General features: G+C 52.0%; 1 protein-coding gene across 8 annotated transcripts in view; it reads right to left on the minus strand.

Annotated features, from left to right (window-relative positions):
- The window catches only part of BANP (BTG3 associated nuclear protein), a 107,438-nt gene that overhangs the window by 46,397 nt on the left and 38,436 nt on the right, over positions 1-22,605 (minus strand). For 5 of the 8 annotated variants that reach the window (XR_007474546.1, XM_049704099.1, XM_004280068.4 and 2 more), the window contains exons 5-6: positions 10,189-10,305; positions 8,621-8,796 (exon numbers count right to left, since the gene is read on the minus strand). Coding sequence is in view for 7 of the 8 variants with exons in the window: in XM_049704099.1 (XP_049560056.1) it covers positions 8,621-8,796; positions 10,189-10,305 (293 nt within the window). In the remaining variant the exon portion in view is untranslated. Of the gene's footprint in view, positions 1-8,620; positions 8,797-10,188; positions 10,306-10,784; positions 12,080-22,605 lie in introns of all 8 variants that reach the window. The other 3 variants (XM_004280069.4, XM_012536860.3, XM_049704100.1) reach the window with 2 other exon arrangements.

Genomic DNA, 22,605 nt, shown 5'->3' on the forward strand with positions numbered 1-22,605 from the left:
CCAGGAGTTGCAGGATTGACCACGTGTGTGAAAAGGCTTGACGGCTGTCAAACAAACATCAACTTTAAAAAGGCTTATCCTTTGGCAAAAGGAAACGCCATGTATGATCACAAATCAAGAGGACTCTTGACTCGCTTGGCCATCTGGCCGCTCTCCAAACGCTCCCTTCTGATCCTAACGCGGAGGCAAGTTAAGGTGTGAGAGGCGGCCCCTGGAAGCACCAGCGCTGGGTGGCGATAAGGGGCAGAGTTAGAGCCTCTAAGAGGGACGCAGCTTCCTGCCGAGGCCGGCGGGCCTTTAAGCCGTGTCCCAGCCAACAGGGTCATCACTGTTTCAAGATTTCTCACGCGATTTGTTTTGAAATGTCCTGATATTTACATTCTGGCCTCTATGCGCAAAGAAGTCCCCACAAGGGCAGCCAGCCCCGCCTGGCTTTGCCGCAGGCCTGGAACAGAGCACGAGGCCCAGAGGCCAGCCGGTCTGTGACTCGCACCCCCTGCCCTGCCACGCCACAGGCAGCCGCTCCCGGCCGGGCTCCTGAATCACAGGACATCCTCCGACACCAGGCGAGGCTCTGCAACCCCGTCAAGACGACCACGTCACCGATGGGCCGGGGCGGCCGCTGGAAGGGCCAGGGCGGCCGCTGGAAGGGCCAGGGAGGCTGAGCTCCTGACTTCAGCTAAGGACAAAGAACAAATCACAGATCTGATTTTTGGAACTCGGAATAAGAGATAAGTCAGAAGAATCATTTCTCAGGAACACGGATGGTTTAGAAGTGAAGAGGTAGAGCTACGAGCACAGGCTCGGATACGTGCAGTTTTCTCGCCAGCAGCCACCTGTTACGTTCACCTGCCTACAGGAAAGCTAGTGGACACGTGATCTAAATGTGGATGGAAAGCGACTTTTAGAGGCGCTGTCTCTCAGTCATCCCTGGAATGCCAAGAAGGCTCCAACTCCTGGAGAGTTTATTAGTTTACCTACAGACACTGGGCAACTCTATGCCTGGCACTGGGTCTAGTGCTCAGGATCTAAACCCTCAGCGAATGTAGGATCACAGGCTTAATTACACCAAACAGAGTGGAAGGACCACCCTCCCTCCACCTGCGGCCATCAAGCCACAAGCAAATAGAGGGAGGGACAGGGAGGGGAGTGGGAGGGGAGGGGCAGGCCGCTGCAGGAGGGGCGCCACGTTGGACACAAGGACAGTGGGCTGCAGGCTCTACCCCACTGCCACGGGGCCAGAGAGCCTTGCGCTTTTCTCAGAAACAAGTACCATGAATTCTACAAGGCCGGCTCCCGCATTCAGATAATATCTTTAAAGCAAAGTAAACGCTGGGCAGGAGCTCAGCATCATTTTCCAAACTGCGAGTCAACATCTCATCAAAGTGACGCTGAGCGTGCGTGGAGGTGGCGGGATGGCCGTTCCGTCCAAGAGCGAGGCCGGCTCGGCTTCTCCATCACTGACTCCGACTGAGAGCCGGCTTCCCCGGGGGCTGCCCGCACACGCGCCCCCTCCTCGGCTCCCCAGCCCCGGAAGCATCCTCTTTGCCAGAGCCCTCGCACATGCACCATGACAGAACCAGAGGCTGCGGGGCTGGGGGTTGGGGGTCAGGGACAGAGTCCTGCCAGCCCCCAGCAAGGGGGCCTCGGCTCTCTGGCCGGGACAAGGAGCGCCCCACCTGTCCAAGCCCCAGACCTGGCCCTACTGCTCCAACAGCGATGCGCCAGAGCAAGGGCCACCTTCCTTGCAGACGCCACCCCGGACAGCCTCAGCCTCCCAGCTCCAGCAACAACCGAGAAAGGCGGGGCCACGCCACGCCATCCCACGCACACAGCGGGGTCACACGTGGGTAAAGGCAGACACTGTCAAACTGATCCAGGAGGAAGGAACGAAAAAGCAACCTCATCTATTAAACTTAATTCTTATGAAGGCAAAACACCAAGTTAAATGAATGAAAGCGTTCACAAAGGAAAGCCAAGCCTCATTTTTACATAAAGAATGACCATCCTCAGACCGATCAGAAACTCCCCAGGCTTCACGGATGATCTCTGCGAGCTGTGCTGCAGATGAGAACATGGAAAGGGCCGGACGGGCTCAGTGAGGAAGCGACCGGCTGGCCACCGTGAGCGGGAGGGCGCGCGTGGCCACTGGAACGGGCTCTGCGGGCCCGCGAGGGCTGTTTCCTCGCCCAGCCCCCGCTGACACGTGGCCACGGATGAACGTCCAGCCCCAGAGCTGGCAGACGGGCCTCCAGGAGTATTACCAGGACATTCTGGAGGAGGAAACATGGCATTTTAAATTCCTACAGAAGTTATTATTTCAGGGAATACTGCTCCCCCCAAAAAATAAATTAGTCTAAAAATTAACTATTTTCCCTCCCTATCACTCCGGAAAATAATGGCTTAAACATCTCTGGTAATGTAGGAAATTGTCCAGAAAGTTTCTTTCAAACACCTCAAAATTTTGCAAGGCATTTTATAACCTGTCTACAACCTAACTTCCTTCATGCTGTGAGTCTCAGGTGTGTGGTCATCTGACCAGCAAGACGCCCGAGCTAGGCGGACAAGAAACACAGCCTGCAGCAAGTCTGACTAACACGGCCATTGTCGTGGGAACAGAGGACCCCTCCGGGGGCAGGGAGGACCAGGGCTGCACGGTCACTGCCGAGGCACTCCCAGGAGATGGCAGCGCCTCCACGCTCCCTGGCCCAGACGCTAGGGCGCACAGTCCTCACCCAGGTGCGCGGACCACACCTGCTGACTCCGCCCCAAGTCACCTCTGACCCGACCCGAGAGCCCGAGCCCAGCCTGGGCCCAGCTTCCCACCAGTGACAATGAATCACGTCTTTTAAATGTAAAACAAGACGGAGCACCAGCCCACATAAATATTTGAGAAATCTGCCTTTTGACAATTCAGAAAGGATATATTTATTTTACTAAAATAGCTTGGTCCAGTTTTGGCATCTGAAACAATAGATTCTAGTGGCTTTATTTAAAAACTACCAGTTGAGTTATAAGAAAAATAAACTTGCTTTCTATTCCAATCATTTAAATCTTTAATTAAATTAACTGACATTTCTAAAAACGCTATTCAAAGAAAAACCTTCAGCAGTAGCTTCAACTTTCTTACCAAACAGTTCAGAATACAAATACTTCTTGTGAGGGTCTATTTTAGTTCTAGGAAAATGAAACGAACGGGAGAAAGCCCCAAGACGAAAAAGATGGCCACGGTCTCAGGGTCGCCGACTTGATAGAGAGATAAAGCAGCTACCTGTGCCATGCCTCCCCTGCTCCCCACCCGCTGACACACATGCATACATACATGTGTATGCGCAGAACACACACGTCCATACAGGCACGCACACACACGCACCGGCACACGTCCCGAGGTAGCTGATGCACACACCAGCACGTCCACTGACACCAGGGAGCCTTGGTTCCGAGCCACTCGGCGGGGCCCGGGCCTAGGCGTGGGAGCTAATCGCGTGGGGCAAAGGCAAGACAGTATCTACTCCACGCCTCCTACGTGCCAGGACTTCACATGCCTTACTGCAACTCAGGGACTCTGAGAAAACGCGACACAAGGCGTCACCACTCCTCCAAAGCAAAGGGCAAACTGCGAGTCCTCCGACAGCAGCCTGTATGCCCTGCACACACGTCACGCAGGCTGGGAGGTCACCAGCACTCCAAATGCCACCCCGGAACCAAGCCCAGCCCAGCGCCCGGGCTCTCTCCAAAGACGCCGGTGTTCCGTCCAGGGGGCCCCAGAAGACTCTAAGTCCTGTGCGGGCAGCTGTGATGGAGGGAAGGGCCCCCAGGATGGGCCACTCGGACACGTGCTGCCTTGGCTCCCAGACGCCCCGGGCGCCAGTCCCCCTCGGCGATCACTCACAACAGGCTTGGTCTCTGCAGCCACGAGAGGGGACCACCAGGGAGGCGTTTCAGTCTCCACCCAAGGGATGGTGACGACGCAGGCTCTGAGGTGAACGGGGTGTCCACACACGGCCCAGGGGGTCACATGAGGTCAGGTCCTCGAGGCCAGCTCCAGCACCTCTGGGCCAGCCTCAGAGGACACCTCGTGCCCACGAGCAGGGATCAGGCTGGGTTTCCATTGGGCTTTTATAAAGGCTGCCCAAGCTGGTTACGAAGTTCTCTACATGTGAGGTGCGGGCTGGGGGTGGGGGGGACCAAGTGGCCCCGGGAAGGGGCTCAAGGAGGCTTTCCAGAACAGGCCCTGTGGGCCGCCTCCCAGCATGGACCACACTCCGTCCTCGGAAGCTGTCGCCTGTTTCTGAGCCCTTGTGAATTAAGGTGTTTACACCCTGACTGTGAGCCTCATTCAAGGGTGACACCTGCAGTGAATCGGTAACACTCCAACCGACCACAGAGCCTGACAGCTTGCCCTCCTGCTTTAGAGGCAGTAAACTGTGTGCCTGCGGCCCAAGCGCCTCTGCTCCTTTGGGACTGACGTGACGTCTTTAAGCCATGGACAGATTGACAATTTGGGGTTTTTAAACTGGGAATTCGAAAGCGTTAGGTTACATACAGGATAATGCTGGAGGGACAGGGAAAACACAAACGTCTCTGGCACTGCAGCCAATTCCATCCCCCCGAGGCTGGGCCTACCCCACAGAACCACGTGGCCACACCTTGGACGGAGCCCAGCCTCTTCCGGGGAATCCCGCCCGCTGAGCACAGTCGTCATGAGCTAAACCGTGACAAGAGCGAGTGTCCAAGGACACTTGGCAGAAAGAGCGGGAGCGCTGGGCAGAGACGGGGTGTCCCCATGCTGGGTCCCACATGCCGACCCGAGACTCGGCGAGGGATGCTGTGACGCCACCCTCCGGCCACTCTCCTCTGATCTGGGATCAGTGACCATTCACTACGGGGTCCTGCACAAAGACCCACTGACGTTCTTACACTACTCCTCTTTCTTAATCCTGTTACACTACTCCTCTTTCTTAATCCTGCTCGTGTCAGCAGCCTACTTATGACGGCTGCTAAAATGCGTTTTAATGTTACCAAATACACAAAGAATTTATGCAGGGACTTCCCTGGCGGTCCAGTCGTTAAGACTTTGCCTTCCAATGCAGGGGGTGCAGGTACGACCTCCAGTCGGGGAGCTAAGATCCCACATGCCTCGCGGCCAAAACACCAAAACATAAAACAAAACCAATATTGTAACAAACTCACTAAAGACTTTAAAAATGGTCCACATCAAAACAAATCTTTAAAATAAAAAGAATTTGTGTTAAGAAAAGTTCACGTAAAATAAATTATGTGAACAAATTCTCAAGAAATGTTTCTGGCTAAACTTCCTCCTCAGCACACGTACAGCTGCAGTTTCGTGAACACAGCAGTTTGTACTGATCTTGTTTCGTAGCCCACAGCCCAGCAACACCCCGGAGAAGGTGCCCCAGGGTCCCCGTGCTGTGCCTGACAGCCCTGCTGAACCACCCGCTCCTCCCAGACTTCATCTCCCTGCCCTGCCCCCCACCCCAGCACAGATATGTGAGTATCTGTATCTATTTATACTCACAGATACGTGAGTATAAATCACTTCACTGACTGGGGCTTTGCAACATATACAAGGCTGATTTCTGACAATAATTCAATTATAACAGAAGTACTTCCCTATTAAAGGCAAGTACCAAACGTTTTACATGCAGGATTAGTCAAGTTCTGTAAGAATTATCAAATGCATAAACGGCAGGAATTAAACTCTTTATTAAGAATCTAACTAAATCCCTTCATTAATGCACAGATCCCACTTTTGGTCCATTTTGGCTAATCTGTTTCTCTGACTCAGTTCACCAGCTTAATCTTGGAACGATGAACCCCACACACTTTCAGTACTTCCCAAAGATCGGGGTAAACGAAGGCCTTGTGCCGGGGAAGAGAAGGGCAAGAGCTAAGAGCTAAGCCTGCGGCTCACCGCTCCCCACCGTCAGCGTTTCTCTGATCCAAACGGAGCTGGTGCCGTGACAGCCAGCACTGCCGATTAACGCACGGGTAAATCCCCTGGCACCGCTCCAGTATAATAAAGATCTGCTAGGGGACGGCATGCCAATTCGTGCAGACAATGCGGAATTCTTAAGAAACAGCCATTCTGAAACTCTGTGGTTCTCTGCAATCAGGCACAGAAATACTTTTATAAGAAGAGAAGAACGTCTGTCTATGTGCAGCCCTGGGCTCTTATCAGGAAGTAAGATGACTCCACCTAAGGCCGAGCCTCCAGCCCTTCAGCGCCTACATCTTATCCCCATTTCTCTGATAGGAAGTAGCTGACTGGACGCTCCCCAGTCGAGCAAGCTATTCTGGTCCCGGGAGGACGCGGGAGGGAAGCAGCGAATCCGACTCTCAGTGCATCATAAATGTCAACGGATGTTGGCCACAGGACGCCACTGCAGGCCCGTGTGAGACGTTCGCAGATTAGCTCTTTTGCCCACATTTACGTGCACACACCGGCAGTCTCTGTTCCATCTTCCCAAACCCCGTGCCAACCGAGATGGCTCAACCTGACATTCTCAGGACGTAGAACTGCGGGGGGGTGGGGGGGGACACATTCCCGAGGACAGTGGCAGCAAGCTTGCACTCACACACAGAAAACCTGTACTTTTTTCCCTACAGATTTTAATGCTAATAAGCTCAAATTCGGATCCCTTTTTGTAAGCTCACATTAGAGTCAGTCTGCAGTCCCCCCTGAAATATATTTCACATTAATCAGATCACATTAGGGCATACAAACTTAAAAGATGACAGTTTTGGTTTTTATGATAACCCCAGACTCCCCCCAAATTATCCAATGTCATGTTTCAGAGCTGAGGCCGTTTAAACCAAACAAGTTAGGCCTAAAGTACACAGCTAGACCTACAGGAGTATTTACCCAAAATCCACATGGAAAAAGAATAAGAACAATTAGCTTTCTCTGCAATTGTTACAGATGTAATTTTCATTCGATATCCACTAAGATGAAATCAGGAGCAACCCTCTTTTCCTCAAGTCTAATGAGTAGAGAGACTAGCTGCCCTGACCCAGCAATTCCACTCCCAGGTATCAGCCCAAGAAAAATGAAGACACGCACAAAAACCTACACACAAACGTTCAGAGCAGCACTGTTTGTGACAGTCAGAAAGTGGGAACGCCAGCGTCCATCAATGGGTGACAGATCAGCAAAGTGTGGCCTATCTACACACTTAGATGGGCCGTCATCCGGCCATAAAGAGGAATGAAGGACTGGTGCATGTACAACGGGAGGGCACCACGTGCTTCCACTCGTATGAAACATCCACAACAGGCAACCCCACAGACAGGAAGCAGATCAGAGGTGGCAGGGCTGGAGGCTGGAGCACGGGGGTACTGCTGTGGGGTCTCTTTGGGGTGGTAAAAATACTCTGCAATCAGACAGGGGTGATGTGCACCCTCTACCGGCACGTCTGCTTTAGAATGGTCGGTTTTATGGAATGGAAGTTAGACCTCAATTTTTCCTAAGTTGCCCAGTTTGCTTTTTCTCTGCTCCCTGCTCTGCCACCTCAACCCTAGCAACTTATGTCAGAGGCGAATGACGTTCTAAGGAAAACATTTTCAATGCTCCAGATGTGGTAACAAGTCTAACAGGAAAATCTCTGTACAAAAACCTATACTGTGCTCTTAGGAAAAATCCGCGACTCAGACGGAGAAGCAGAAACACCTCACTAGCCCCTTCCTAGTTAACAAATTATAGGCTTGAGGACCCAGCGACACGGCGCTACATCTGCCCAGTTCCCGCCTCTCTCTCTGCGCTATTTTGGGAAACACTGACTCAGCCCTCAAGAGAAGGGCAAAGCTGCCAGGTGGCAGGAACCCTCTGGAGGGCATGCCAGGCCACCACCTGGACCCAGAGCCAGGTGAGAGTGGACCCCAGACCCGGCAGGAGAAAGGATGCTCCCCCTATATCACAGTGGGCAGGGGCAGCGTGGACTCAACGTGGACGTGTGGCCCCTCTGAGTCTGCGTGAGGCCCTCATCAGAGACACAGGACAGAGCTGTGGTCAGACAGGTGAGCCAACCGCTACCTCTCAAGTTACAGCTGTCCATCATCGGAAAGCCTCCAGAGCTAGATTCAATAAGCACACCTGACTGAAAACGATTATGTAAATCTGTATCAACGTGGAGAGATTTCTACTATGCAATGGGGAAAAGCGAGTTACAAAATCGTAAATCTAGCGTGTATGTTAACGCAGAAAAAGCCCAGAGGGTTTCTAGAGATCTCTGGATGAGGAATGTCTCCGGTTATTTGTACTTTCTTTGTCATTTTCATATCTTAGCATCTTTCAAAAACAATAAACATATATTACTTTTCTAAAAAGCAGGGGAAAAAATTACAGCTGACACCGGAACAATGTGGGGGGTTTCGACCCTCCATGTGGTCAGGGATCCACACGTAACTGCTAGTGGGCCCCCCGTGAACGCAGCGCCCCCATATTCACGACTCCCCGTGTGCAGACCGTACAACGCTGTAACAACTACTAGTGAACAGTCCACGTGTCATGGACCCGCGTAGTTTCAGCCCGAGTTGTTCAAGAGCCGCGGCACGCCCATTACCGTCCACGCGGAGAAGAGGAGCAGCTTCGAGGACGCACCTTCCGAGTTCAGGGTGATGAGGGTGACGTTGTTGCCGATGTTCTGACTTCCTGACTGTCCACAGTTGGAAACGGAGTCGCTGGCCTCGGACCCGCTCTCCCCGTCCTCATTGTGGCTGTCCTCCTGACCTGGCACCTTCACCACGATGGTGTTCTGCCGACGCCCGGGCACCGCGCTGCGCGGGAAACAGAGACACCAGCAGTGTGGTGAGAGCAGCACAGCAACACGCAGAGACGGTTCTGTACCCCGACGTTCTCCCCTTCACGTCTCACAGAAGCTACCTCTGCACACGCACTGGGCCACCAGCCTTCCCTCAGCTCTTTCTACTCAGATTAATAGCAGGAGACAGCCTGTGGCTCCAAGAAACTGTATGAAACTTGGAACGTTTAAAAACATGTTTACATCACAAAAGAAGTGAAATCACAACCCGCTGTGACTCAAGGCCTAGAACGCTCCCTTCCAATCATGGAGGTAACCCTACAAAACGCTGACGTTTGAATCAGGGTGAGATTGAGGCCGTGTCAAAGGAAAGGCTGAGTGAGAGAAAGTATGTCTGCAGACCCAGACTGACTGCACCGATCCACTCCGTCCCGAGAGATGTCCTAGAAATGACCCGGCCTGTGAAGACGCAGCTCTCACTCCCAACTAGCCCACTGCCAGAAACCGCTCGAGGGGGCTAAAAAAGCCAGTCGAGGATCTCCTGGGGGGCATCCTTAGCACCACAAGGGACCCCGATACAGCGCAGTAAGGCACGGCCAGGAAACCAGACACCAGCCAGCTCCGAAACGGGCTCCATTACCCGGAGGCACGCTACTGCCTTCTGAATGACCTTTTCGACTTCCTTCGAGATGCTGCCGCGCACGGGGAAGGGGAAGCAGCGCGAGGTCCCTGCTTGCCGAGGCAAACCCCGGGGGGCTCCATCCTGGGGGCTGGACCTCGCTAAACGCTCCGGACCTGGCCACGACTCCGCCCTCGCGGGCACGAGGCACACGGACCCTCTGCTGCTCTGCCGGCCCACGGCCTCGGCCCGGAGCGTCCGCACCCACCTCCCGCGGCCGGTCTGCTTGGGGTCTGGGGCCCTGGGGACCTGGGCTACAGCCAGGTAGAAGCGGGACCGGCTGCAGGAGGGCCTGCGAGACTCGCCGGGAAGCAGCGCGGTGGGGCCGACGCCGGCGGGGCGCCAGCACACGAGGGGCGATGGTGCCCTCCACGCACTCCCGCCTCTGACCCAGGGTACAGCCAAAGCGTCTCCAAAGAAAAAGGGGTGGAAAAGGCACCACCTCGAAACGTCTCCGCCACTTCACCAACCAGAGGGGACGTCGCCGACCCGACATGCTCGGACAGACAAGACAGATGGGAGTGAGGTGAGAGGGCGGGATCCGCGCATCGTGGTGAGCACACAGGGTACCTCCCGCCGGCACGCGCGGCGGTGGACACAGGCCAGGCCGTCCTCCCCAGACCCTGGCCGCGGAGAACCCTGGGCCCAACGACACGGGCGCCCCAGGACGCCGCCCTGTCCCCGGGGCCCCAGCGGTGGCGGTGAGAGGTGGGGTGTCGTGCTACTGACTTGCTAATGATATTTTCCAGGGGATCCGGTGCCCTGCCGCTCAGGGGGTCTTCCATCTTGGCTACAACGGCGTTCTGCCGATCACTGTTGAGAATTACTGTAGTCTGGGGGACGACGCTAGGGAACAAAAGAATCACAGAGAAAAGAAGACCTTAACACGACAGCGTTCATTGTCAGAGCACAGAGTCATCAAAAGTCAGCGCCCACGCCCCGAGCTCCAGAGGGGAGGCCCCGGCAGGGCTGCGCTACGTGCACGGGTGACACCGGGCAAAGTGCGAGCCGGGGCTGGGCTTCTTAATGGAGAGTCTAGCTCTGCTCCTTGTTGGCACTGTCGGGAGAGTCGGGTTACAAATATTTACATGTTTACAGAGAAGAGACAGAGGTGTCACAGCTGTCACTGTGCAGGAAGGTTTCTGAAGGAGCAGGTCTGCATGAAAAGCAGCTTGAGACTTACTCACTGCATCCAGCGAATTCCCACGTGCAATCTGGGCTTTCGTGACCACTGTGCTTATCAGTTCCATCCCAGGATGTGAGTGTCATGACAGAAAGGGGCGAACACCTGCGGAGGGGCTGCGGGGGAACCGCCGGGCACTGACCTCTGGGTTCTGCTGGGCCAGTGCAGGAACTACAGCCAAGGATCCGGGGACTTTGCTTCGAAGGAAACGATGCTACAAAAGAATTGTGCCCCCCCGGGGGCTCTTTCCGGAGGGAGGCATGTGTTTATTTATTTTTTTATTTTTTGAGACACGTGTTTAAACACGCGGGAGCCAGTGGCTCGTCTCTAAGCACAGTCGTCAAGATTTTTTGCTCATTAACCTTCCAGCCCTCAGCGCTTCCCGCCGTGCTTTGTGCAGAAAGAACAGGCACTCGAGATGTACAGCAGTGTTACCTGAGAGCAATGTCATGCCTGGATCTCTCTCTCCAAACTCCAAGTCGGGGAAACCCTGCTTTTACAGGAGGAAAGCCCATGAACCCAAAGGCACCCATGAGAAGCCAGCCCCTGTCCCAGCCACACCCTGTTAAATGTCCCCAAAAGCAGAGGCACAAATGGCACCGTGTCATGCGGAAGTGAATGGCAGGACCACAGGATATTTTCCTAAAAAAGAAGCATAATCGCCTGCATTCCACTCAAAGGCGTCAGCATTTTCTCAGCCGTGCTACTTAATCATCAGTGACACCTGAACTAACCCACCAGATCCTGACCACCTACCCACAGGTCAGGCACCACAAGTGGCCAGGTACCGAGGTCACACACAGGGTACCCACACAAAGGTGTTCCCTCTCACCCCGATAGGACATCACGATGGACACGAGCACATTCAAGGTCTGAGATGTCTGCCGGAAATAAACAGGTTAAAATGGATTCACGCCAACATCCGGCAAAGTCGTTAGACTAAACACACCTCTGTTTCCTAAAGGACCTTAAGACCAAGGAAATGCTGGTCTGAGACAACCAGCTTCAAGCTAGAGCACAGGGAGCCCCGGGGCACCTGACTGTCGGGGGCCCCTCGGTGTGCAGATTCCGCAGGGCCTCAATTCCCAGACGCCCTCCTTCCAGAACGTTCTATGTCCTAAAGATGATGCCCCAGGAGTGCACCTCTGGCCAGTGTGGTTGTTCCCTTTCACAAAGCCTCCCCGCAATCACATTCAGGCACCCCGTCCATCCAGACGTAAGACAGCAGGCGCTCTGCGGGGGTCACTCCTTACCACTCGCCTCTGACAAAGCGCACGCAGGACCTACTTAGGGTTTCAGCTCACAGATAATCAAAGTAATCTGTGATGACAGACCACTAAGACTGCTGGCACACACCTGCAAGAAATGAGGACCTCCTCCATCTTCCACAGATTTATTTATGTAAACACAGCTTCTCAGAACTTCAAACTATAAAAACTGAAAACAGAAATGGAACCAACATTGAACCCTGCGTCATTTTAAGTGATAGATTACTCATAACCGTCCAGAGATTCAGGAATTAACTAACACTAAACCCCATCCATCTCAAGGGTAAATTCACAACACTGCATTGTTAACTATAAACTGGTAATAATTTACCCTGTTTTGTTCAACTGTGTACTAAGAACTGTAATGAGACCTCAATCCAGAAGAGCTTTTTTTTTTAACCCTCCAGGCCTCACGGTTACAGTAGATACATTTTTCAGCTTCAATTTCTATCCGTATTTCTGTTGCACAGGAATGCACCAGCCTGGCTGACAGGATAAAATCTTGTGAAGGAAATGAAGTGGGAAAGAAAGTTCAAAAAGCAAAAGGGACGATGTAAAATTTGACGGTCCAAAGCTTATTCATCAGGGGACTTGTTTTTAATGGATGATGGTATTTAGATTATAACAGAAACATTTAAGTGAGCAATGAATCTGTTTTTAAATACCAATATTAATATTCCAGAAAATACACTTTTCCACTAATGCAATTACGTCAACCTCAAGTTGTACAACTTAATATTTTGTTTTTCAAAAATTATGGAACATCCACATCACATTAAGACAGCAGGATTTCCCTGGTGGCGCAGTGGTTGAGAGTCCGCCTGCCGATGCAGGAGACACGGGTTCGTGTCCCGGTCCGGGAAGATCCCACTTGCCGCGGAGCGGCTGGGCCCGTGAGCCATGGCCGCTGAGCCTGCGCGTACGGAGCCTGTGCTCCGCAAAGGGAGAGGCCACAACAGCGAGAGGTTCACGTACCGCAAAAAAAAAAAAAAAGAAGAAGACAGCAGTAGATATCCTGAGGGTCCGAACGGGTCAACTGTCACAGCACGTCAGTGTCCTGCCAAGGCCGAATCACAGCCCCAGGTACCCAGTCAGACACGATTCTGGGTGCTGCTGGGAAGGGGCTTTGCAGATGTGATAGAAAGTCCCAGTTGGTTGATGTTAAATTACTCGAGAGACAGATCACCCTGGGTGGGCCTGGCCTGATCGGGTGAGAGCTTTAAAAGGCAGTTTAAGGGCTTCCCTGGCGGTCCAGTGGTTAGGACTCTGCGCTTCCACTGCAGGGGGTACAGGATCGATCCCGGTTGGGGAACTAAGATCTCACATGCTGCGTGACATGGACAAACTAAATAAATAAATTAAATATTTAAAAAAATAATAATAAAAGGTTGTGTGACATGGACAAACTAAATAAATAAATTAAATATTTAAAAAAATAATAATAAAAGGCAGTTTAGGCTGTCCCCGATCTTGGAGACTCCAAACAGCTCCTGCCCATGGGGTGCCACCTGGTGACGATGCCCCCTGCCTGTCCACCTGCCACACAGACTGTGCACGTGCTTGGCTGCCTCCACAGCCGTGTGAGCCAATTCCGAGTGGGAAGCCCCTTAGAGTGGGTGCTGGCTGTCCCCACACACATCCCTCCCACTGCTTCTGCTTCTCTGGGAATCCTGTGTAAGCGGCAGCGTGACACCGAGGGCAGGAAAGCGACACTGGGACCCTGCTGGCACCAACACCGGGCCTCGTTCAGATCGCACCAGTCTCCACGTGCGCCTGTCGTGCTGCCTCCCAGACACGCCCACCCTCCCTCCCCGGCGCACCCGCTAACCTGCTCCCTGTCTACCGCTCGGACGCCGAGGATGTCACAGAGGTGGGAGCATGGGGCGTGCGACCTTTCAGCCGCGTCTGCTGACACCTCCCAGGCGGCCAGGCCCAAGCATGTGCCTAGGGGCACACCCGCATGTTTAACCTTTCACCCAGACAGGGGCCTTCGGGGTGTCTGCAGGTTTGGTTATTACAAACAAAGCGGCCATGGCCATTCATGTGGAGGTTCTGTGTGAACATGAGTTTCCATTTCTCTGGGATAAGTGCCCAAGAATGTGCTTGCTGGGCCACAAGGTGAGGACATTTTAACGGCGAGAAATGCTTCCGATCTGTTTCCAGAGCCGCTGCCCCGTCTTACACGCCTACCAGCAGCGGCGCGAGGCCCGGGGTCTCCGCGTCCCGCCGGCATCTGGAGGGTCCCTGCTGTGTCCAGCTGTCTCCTGTCCTCGTCTCCCTGCTGGCTAGCGCTGCTGAGCTCCTTTTCACGCGCTCACTCACCAGCCGCCTCTCCCCTCCGGTAAAAGAGCTGTTTCTGCTTTCTGCCGACTTTCCAATTGGATTGTTTGACTTTCCACTGTTGAGTTTTGAGAGGTCTTTCTTCTAGACATTCCACTAGTCCTTTATCAGATATGTGGTTTGCAGTTTCTCCTGGTCGGTTGCTTCTTTTCAGCTCCTAACAGGTCTTTCAAGGAGCGTAAGTTTTTAATCTCGATTGAGTCCACTCTCTCTTTTATTTTTCATGGATAATGCTGTTGGTGTGACGTCTCAGAAGCCTCTGCCTAGCCCCAGGTCCCAGAGGTTTTCTCCTGTGTTTTCATGCCAAAGTTTTACAGTCTTACATTTTATGTTGCAATCTGTGATCCATTTTAAATCAATTGCTGCTCAAGGTGTGAGGTTTCCACCGAGGTTCATTTCTTTCATTTTGCCTGCGGAAACTACTCCCGCACCATGTGTTCAAAAAGCTGTCCTTCCTCCATCAAACTGCTTTTGCACCTTTGTCAACATCTAGCCGGCATATTTGTGTGGGTCTATTTCTGGGCTCTCTATTCAGTTCCACTGATCAATTTATCTATTCCTCGGTCATTCTGGTTTTTAAAACTTTATGTGCTCAGTTCATTCTTTCACAGTCTTAAACCATTATCTATACCTTTACTTAGAACTGTATGTCAGTTTTCAAAGTTCCTGTTAAATAAAAACTTAACCAAAAGGGAAAAGGGAAATGCCTAGACCCACAGACCATCCTGATTGTTTTAATTCTAGGATGAGGCTAACGTGCAAGCTGAACATTCTTGCCTAATTCTAAGATTATGCTAGTTACACACAAGCTGAATACTCTGGCCTAAGGACATTATCATTCAGAAGCAAAGCACGCCCTACAGCTTGTGACCTGTGACCACGTGCCGTGCCGAGGGCTGCCCGCCCTGGCAGACAGTGACTGTGAGCGCAGGGCCCCCACCATCTCCGCGGGGCAGTCACGCGGGGGCCGCCCCCCTCAGGCAGGACTGCCCCAGGGCCCCGCGTGAAACAAAGCCTCAAACCTGGAGCGGGCACTGTGGTACCTTCCCCACACAGATAGCCAACAGCCCGTCCAAGATCACACAGCCACTCAGTGGCAATGGCAGGTTTGAGCCCAAAGTCCTCAAGCGGCAGAGCCAACGTCCTTTACCAAAGTCAGTGAAGCCGGACCTGCACCCCACGACTCCCTGAGCATCAGAATCTCCTGGGGAAGCGAGGGCCCGCCCTGGAGAGCCTGGACTTCTCTTTTTTTAACAATTCCCCCAGGTGATTCTGATGGGTGCCCCTGGTTTAAAACAACACCAAGCACAAAATCCCCGCCCACTGCTCCCAGTAGCACCCGCTTCCCCCAGAGCCCACCGGGTCCAGCCCACTGTGCATGTGACCTTCCGTCTGCTTTGTTCAGTGACGCATCCCGGCTGCCTAGATGAACGCCCAGGACACCGGCAAGCCTGTGTGTTCAAGGAGCAGCCTCAGATCTGAGGGGCAACCTCGGGCTCGCTCGGCTGGTCCATACTGTGAAAAAAAAGAACAGAGCAGGCGTCCACAGACGCGAGGCCCAGAGCACAGCCCAGGATGCCGTCCTCACTCAGGGCAACCTGCGTCCTGAGGGCTGACCGTGTGCGCCCAGCAGGCACGAGGCTGGCTGATGGCGTCGGACGCTCAGTGAATGATTTCTCGGCCTCCCGGGGATCAAGGAGCACTAAGCGCTCACACGCGTCATCCCCTCACAGCAACCCTCGCTCACGACTTTTACTCGCCTTTTACTGATGAAGAAACTGATGCTTAGAAAGGGTAGAATCCGCCCAAGGTCTCATCACGTTCAGGTGACGGAGCCTGGATTCAAAGCCGAGAATCTCTCGTGCCCTTTGCCACTTGTTGGTGAACAACAGGAATAATCCTATTTCAACTACTGCTACCACTTACCCTTTCAGTGTTGGGGATCTTAATGGTTTTATTTTGATGGATTTAAAACCAAATATCTTCAGCTTTCAGAGCTGTCCTGGGAAACATTTCCAAGTTCTCTTACAAAGCGGACTTCAGCCTCCCCTGAGTTTCAGAACACTGCTTGGTGAGCAGGTCAGAACGCCCTGTGCTGCTGCCCTAAAGCACCGACTCCTCTGCCCCTTGCTCGTCAGTCCCACCACGTGACCTCTGCCCCTTGCTCATCAGTCCCACCACGTGACCATGGTTTGAATGGACACCGAGGCTGCCATCAGTGAACAAGCGGCCACGGACGTGGCTCAGGACAGGCGGGGGCAGGTTGGGCATGGGGTTAAACCCCACCAGCACTCCTTAGGCTCCCTGGAGGAACGGGGTCCCTCGGGAAAAATCAGGTCTGTCCAAGCAGCATGGTCACCCCTTATTTCCAGTTTCCAAGGAGCAAGAAGAACGTCCACAAGCGCCGACTGTGAGTTCTCTGAGCAAAAGCTCATCCGGGAGAGGAGACCAGCCGCCACCCGCAGCAGCGCGCCGTGGACAGCAGATGCTCTAGGGCTGGGGCCGGGCTGGCGCACCCCGAGCATCCACAAGTGGGCGTCCACACAGGCTGGGGGCACTGCCGTCTCAGGAGAAGCTTCTAACCTTCCCAAGACAAGGCTAGGCGACTTAAAATGCCCAGAGGTGAGGCTGCGCGGCGGGGGGGCCGGGTCACGGTGCCTGCACCAACTCCCAGCCGGCAAAGCCAGCCTCCAGAGTGACCTGCGACCGCAACGGCGCACAGCAGCGCGGCTCACACGGGGCTGCTGCCTGCAGCCTGTGGAGAAAGGGACGCTCGCACACTGAGGTGTGGGCGCCACCCTGGCTCACGCCTGAGTCAGCTTGACTTTGTGGCCTAGCGGACACTCACCGTACAGCTGCTTTAACCGTTAAAGAAAAGGCCACAGTGATCAGAAGCAGAGAGTGTCCACGCGAAAATAACATGAAATGCCTCCCTCCCCGGGAGGCCAGGGCTGCTCCTCCTTCCACAATAAGCCTCCCTTCCCAGGTGCCAAGGCCACGCCGACTCTGTGCGCATGCCGGTCTGTCCCATGGGAACCCTGAAGGAGTGTGTGTGTCCCTGACCTGTCGGATGTTCCCTGTTCTGACGAGATATAAAACTGTGCTGAAAACCCTGCTGCTCTGGAGCAGTCTTCTGTGCTATAGTCCTTAGTTTCACTCACGTAAAACTCTTCTCTGCTCATATTATAGATTGTTTATTGATTATTTTCGTCAACACGTGAGTGAGGCAGTCAAGTTGGGCATTATTTCTGCTCACACAATGATGCCCAATTTTGTTTTCTGTGGTGGGGGAGGAGTTCCAGCCGAATATTAAAAAGTGTGTGGGGCTTCCCTGGTGGTGCAGTGGTTAAGAATCCACCTGCCAATGCAGGGGACATGGGTTCGAGCCCTGGTCCGGGAAGATCCCACATGCCGCGGAGCAACTAAGCCCATGTGCCACAACTACTGAAACCCGCACACCACAACTACTGAGCCCACGTGCCCGAACTACTGAGCCTGCGAGCCACAACTACTGAGCCCACGTGCCACAACTACTGAAGCCCGCACGCCTAGAGCCCGTGTTTCGCAACGAAAGAAGCCACCACAATGAGAAGCCTGCGCACAGCAATGAAGAGGAGACCCCGCTCGCCACAACTAGAGAAAGTCCATGTGCAGCAATGAAGACATGACGCAGCCAAAAATAAATAAATAAAATAAATCTTAAACAATAAATACAAAAATAAGAATAAAAAATGTGCGAAAAAGTGTTTGCCTCCCTCTCTCCTACCATTGAGCCTCACTACAGTATATCTGCTGACACTGATCCTTCTGCAATTCAAAATTGTCACTCATCCAGCTCAGTTTGGGAAATGTGTATAATATTAATTTTCTGAGTTTTGTGTAACCCTCTACTGACAGAAGCGAGCTCACAAGAATCTCGAGTAATCCTCTTTTCTGCTTATGAGAATATGCCAGCAGGAGGGTAAGGCACATATCCTTGGCTTTCCAGTTATAGTCCTGTCTCGCATACAAGAGCCGGGGTCCTAATAAAATACGAAATTGTGTCCCACATATTGTACTTACAAAAAGAAAATTGTTTACTTTTTTTACCGGGGTCCTAGAGTTTCAGTAAGAGCAAAAAAAGAGGGGTCGGGGGGACACTCAGTTAAACAATAAAACCAGATTTTTTATTAAATTAATAAAATAAATTAAAACAATAAATTAAAACAATTTTGTTACTGTTTAACACTCAGTTAAACAATAAAACCAGATGCCCCGAGGTCCTCACACCTGAGAGGCAGGTAGGCTGGGGTCCACCATGACCCCCTGCCCCCTTTCATAGGTGCACCTGTTCTGGGAGATGCCGCACAGCCAGGCTCCATCTCCAGGTGCCTTCCACGCAAACGTAGCCCCAGGACAAGTGCTCACGCATCCCAGAGGCCTTAGGGAGTAGGATGGAGGGCATGGGGTCTCAGGTCCCTGCGGGGAGAGCAGTGGGGGGACCAGAAACGCCACTCGGCGCCAAGAACAGAAGCAGGAGGCACAAGTCTCAGGGGTCCTGGGCTGTGGCAGTTCCCGTAAACCAGCCAACAGCCAGGCATCTGAACAGTCACTAACATGTGTCTTAAAGGGTTTATTTCTCTAGCTTGCAGGTTAAAGATGAAAAGGTCATAAAAACCAGGATCCACAAAAACACTCTTAGGGATAAGAATAAATTAGCACTGAAACTTTGTTTCCAATATCGAAGGGGATGAGCAAAATACAGTGTAAAACCAACTCCCCCAAAATAACCAACTGCACCAGAGAAATGGGGCAACCTGCTGCCACGAACGTCAACCCCCAGCTGCCTGGAGCCAACAGGACCCAGAAGGCGTGGGATCCACCCCGCAACCCGCCCCCACCCCACAGAAGCCACAGCGCCCAGGACAGGACGCTGCAAGTGCAAAGTCACAGCCCCGAGGCAGCAGAAGAGCTGTGCGTCCCTTCTTCTCCTTCCCGAGGAGCTGCAGAGACGCCTGCTCACAGAAAGGCAGGCCTGGGAGTGGGGGACACCCCAGGCAGCCAGACCCTGGCACCCACAGCTCCATCCCCAACGAAAGGAGACAGGACGCCTCTAGGACTAGGCAAGGGACGTCTTGCACAGCCCGGAAGGAAGCGCTCAAACCAAACAAAAGACCCACAAGGGGGAGGGGGGCGTCAAAGGTCACCAGAGCCACCGACGAGCACTCCCGACGGCCAAAGCTGGGACAGCGTGAGGCCAGTGCCTGAAGGGGCAGACGCTCCCTGGGACGTAGCGCGCGACTTCTGCTCCCTGAGCGGGGCTGGCACAGGGGCCGGGGAGGACAGCGCCTGCGCAGAGGCCAGGCCTGCCGCCGCTCAGCCCCGTGACCCGCCTCCACGCCACACAGACAGGCCACGCCGTGCTGCACCCCAGCAGAGGCGGTGGGAGGCCTTCACCTCTGCGACCATCCTCCCCAAGCCACCAGGGGCACCCCACGAGACACCTGACCAGCACTCCCAAAAGCCATACAGACAAGGGGCTAAGTGCCGCAGGCCAGGAGCCCGAGGAGACTCAGCAACTGAATGTCACGTGGACCTACAGTGAAGAGAGAATATTATACAAATAAACTCCAGAGTTTCAACAAACAGGAAACCTCCTGAGGGACACAAATCAAACAACACCGCCTCAAGAAGTTCCACGTTTATTAAAGTTCTGCATTTATTAAGGAGATTGAATTCAAAATTAAAACCTAGGCCAGATGTCTTCACTGGCAAACTCTGCCAGATAGTTAAGGAAGAAATGAAACTAATCCTATAGAAACACTTTCAGAAAACAGATGATGGGGCTTCCCTGGTGGCGCAGTGGTTGAGAATCCGCCTGCCAATGCAGGGGACACGGGTTCAAGCCCTGGTCCTGGAAGATCCCACATGCCTCAGAGCAACTAAGCCTGTGTGCCACAACTACTGAGCCTGCGCTCTAGAGCCTGTGAGCCACAACTACTGAGCGCATGTGCCACAACTACTGAAGCCCGTGCGCCTAGAGCCCGTGCTCCGCAACAAGAGAAGCCACCGCAATGAGAAGCCCGTGCACCACAATGAAGAGTAGCCCCCGCTCGCCGCAACTAGAGAGAGCCCGCGCGCAGCAACGAAGACCCAACGCAGCCAAAAATAAATTAATTAATTAATTAATTAATTACTTCTTTTAAAAAAACGGACAATGAGCTCACCTTCTGAGGCAAGCATTATCCTGATAACAAAACAGATAAAGACACGTCAAGAAAGAAAACTACAGACTAATACAATCCACGAACAGAGATGCAAAAATCCATAACCAGATATTAGCCGTCACTCCAAACACATAAAAAGGGTACTACCCTACGATCAAGTCAGGCTTATTACGACAGAAATGCAAGGCTGCTTTAGTATCCAAAATCAAGCAGTATAATTCACCGTAGCAACAGAATCAAGGAGGAAAAGCAAATGTCATCTCAGGTAGGTACATAAAAAGCATGTAAACATTCAACGCCTGCTCAGGACAAAAACTCACAAAATAAGGAATCTAAGGGAACTTCTTCAGCCGGACAAAGAGCAGCTATGAAAAATGTGCAGCTAACATCACACTTAATGGTGAAAGGCTGGTTGCTTTCACTCAAAGACCAGAAATAAGGTAAAAATATTTTTTCAAAAGTATACACTGAAATGGAGATCACAGCCAGTGCAGCAAAGTAAGAAAAGGTACAGAACTTTGATAGGAAGTAAAACTTTTTAAAAACCCTACTGAAAAGCTACTAAAACAAGTGAATTTAGAAATAATTCAGGATAAAGGTCAGCAGAGAAAAGTCTACTGTATTTCTATATACTGCCAATGAACACGCAGAAGTTAACATTTAAAACACAATACCATGTATTAGAGCATCTAAAAGTATGAAGTACTCAGAGATAAATTTAACAAATGCATGAAAGAGCTTTACAATGAAAACTATACGACACCGCTGAGAGGGATCAAAGACCTGCGAACATGGAGAGGTGTACCTTGTGCGTGGATCAGAAGACTCAATGGTGTTAGGATGGCAGTTCTCTCCAGATGGTCTTCGGATTCAACACAACCCCAATCATGAGGCATGAGTTATCCTAAAACTAGAGAAGTGCTCCAAACGATGAGAATGTGCATGGTCTATTAACACTTCTGACTATACCTGCTTTGGTTATTAGACTGCATCTCTAATCTGCAGTCATGAGGTTAACAATCCCCTAAATTGTATGTATGTAAACTGTATGTTTTCTTTGATCGGTAGCCCTGACACGTACAGGGTACCAGGATTAGGCCCCCAGAAGTGTGCAGCTGTGAAAGGTAACCCACACCAGTCAGGAAAAGAAGTCATACGTACACAAAATTAAATGGAAATCGCAAAATGCAAAGTTCGATAAGGAAAGGATGAAACAAATCCCTCATGGCTAAAACCAAACCATTTCTTCACAATTCAAACAGCCCTATCTTGTCACAGTCCAAAGCCTATGAAATGCTGTACTTTCGACCTTAAACTCTGAACGATATGACTACCCAGAGACGCTGGGGCTGCACTGCTGGAACCGAGACGCCCAGAAGGAGGCCCCTCTCTACCCAGGAGCCATGAGGGCTCAAAAAACCAGAACAGCCTTTCCATAAACATCCATCAACGTTTTTACTTTTTTAAAAAGACCCTCTGGGAAATAAAACAAAGAATCAGCAATCAGCGTATTAGAGGGAATTTAAATAATTTAATAATTTAAATAACTTTTTGATCAAATAGTTCAATTCTCTGTGGGTGAATAACCAGCTTAGAGGAAAAGAAAGAAGAAAATTTTCCCCTTACACGTAAACTTTCATCTTACATGACACATCTCTCTGAAAGAAAAACTTTAAAAGAAATCACTTTTTTTTCTTTTTTTCAGTTTTGAGTATTAAAAGAAGACTCTCGGGACTGCCCTGGTGGTCCATTGGGTAAGACCCCGCGCTCCCAATGCAGGGGGCCTGGGTTCGATCCCTGTTCAGGGAACTAGATCGCACATGCCACAACTAAGAGTCCGCATGCCGCAACTAAGAATCCACATGCTGCAACGAAGAAGCCCGCATGCCACAACTAAGAGCCCTCGTGCCGCAACTAAAAGATCCCACATGCCTCAACGAGGACCCGTGTGCTGCAACTAAGACCCGGCGCAGCTGAAATAAATAAATAAATATTAAGCGGGGGGAAAAAGAAGCCTCTGATTCATTACAATTGTTTTAAAATTATAGGAACACACTAAAGCTTTAAAAGAAATGTTTAAGCTTTTAAAGCTAAAAATTTGTTATATGTCAATAATATCTCAATAAATAAACCATTTGTACATTAAATA

The sequence above is a fragment of the Orcinus orca genome, chromosome 20, assembly GCF_937001465.1.
Source record: "Orcinus orca chromosome 20, mOrcOrc1.1, whole genome shotgun sequence".
Lineage (NCBI taxonomy): Eukaryota > Metazoa > Chordata > Mammalia > Artiodactyla > Delphinidae > Orcinus > Orcinus orca.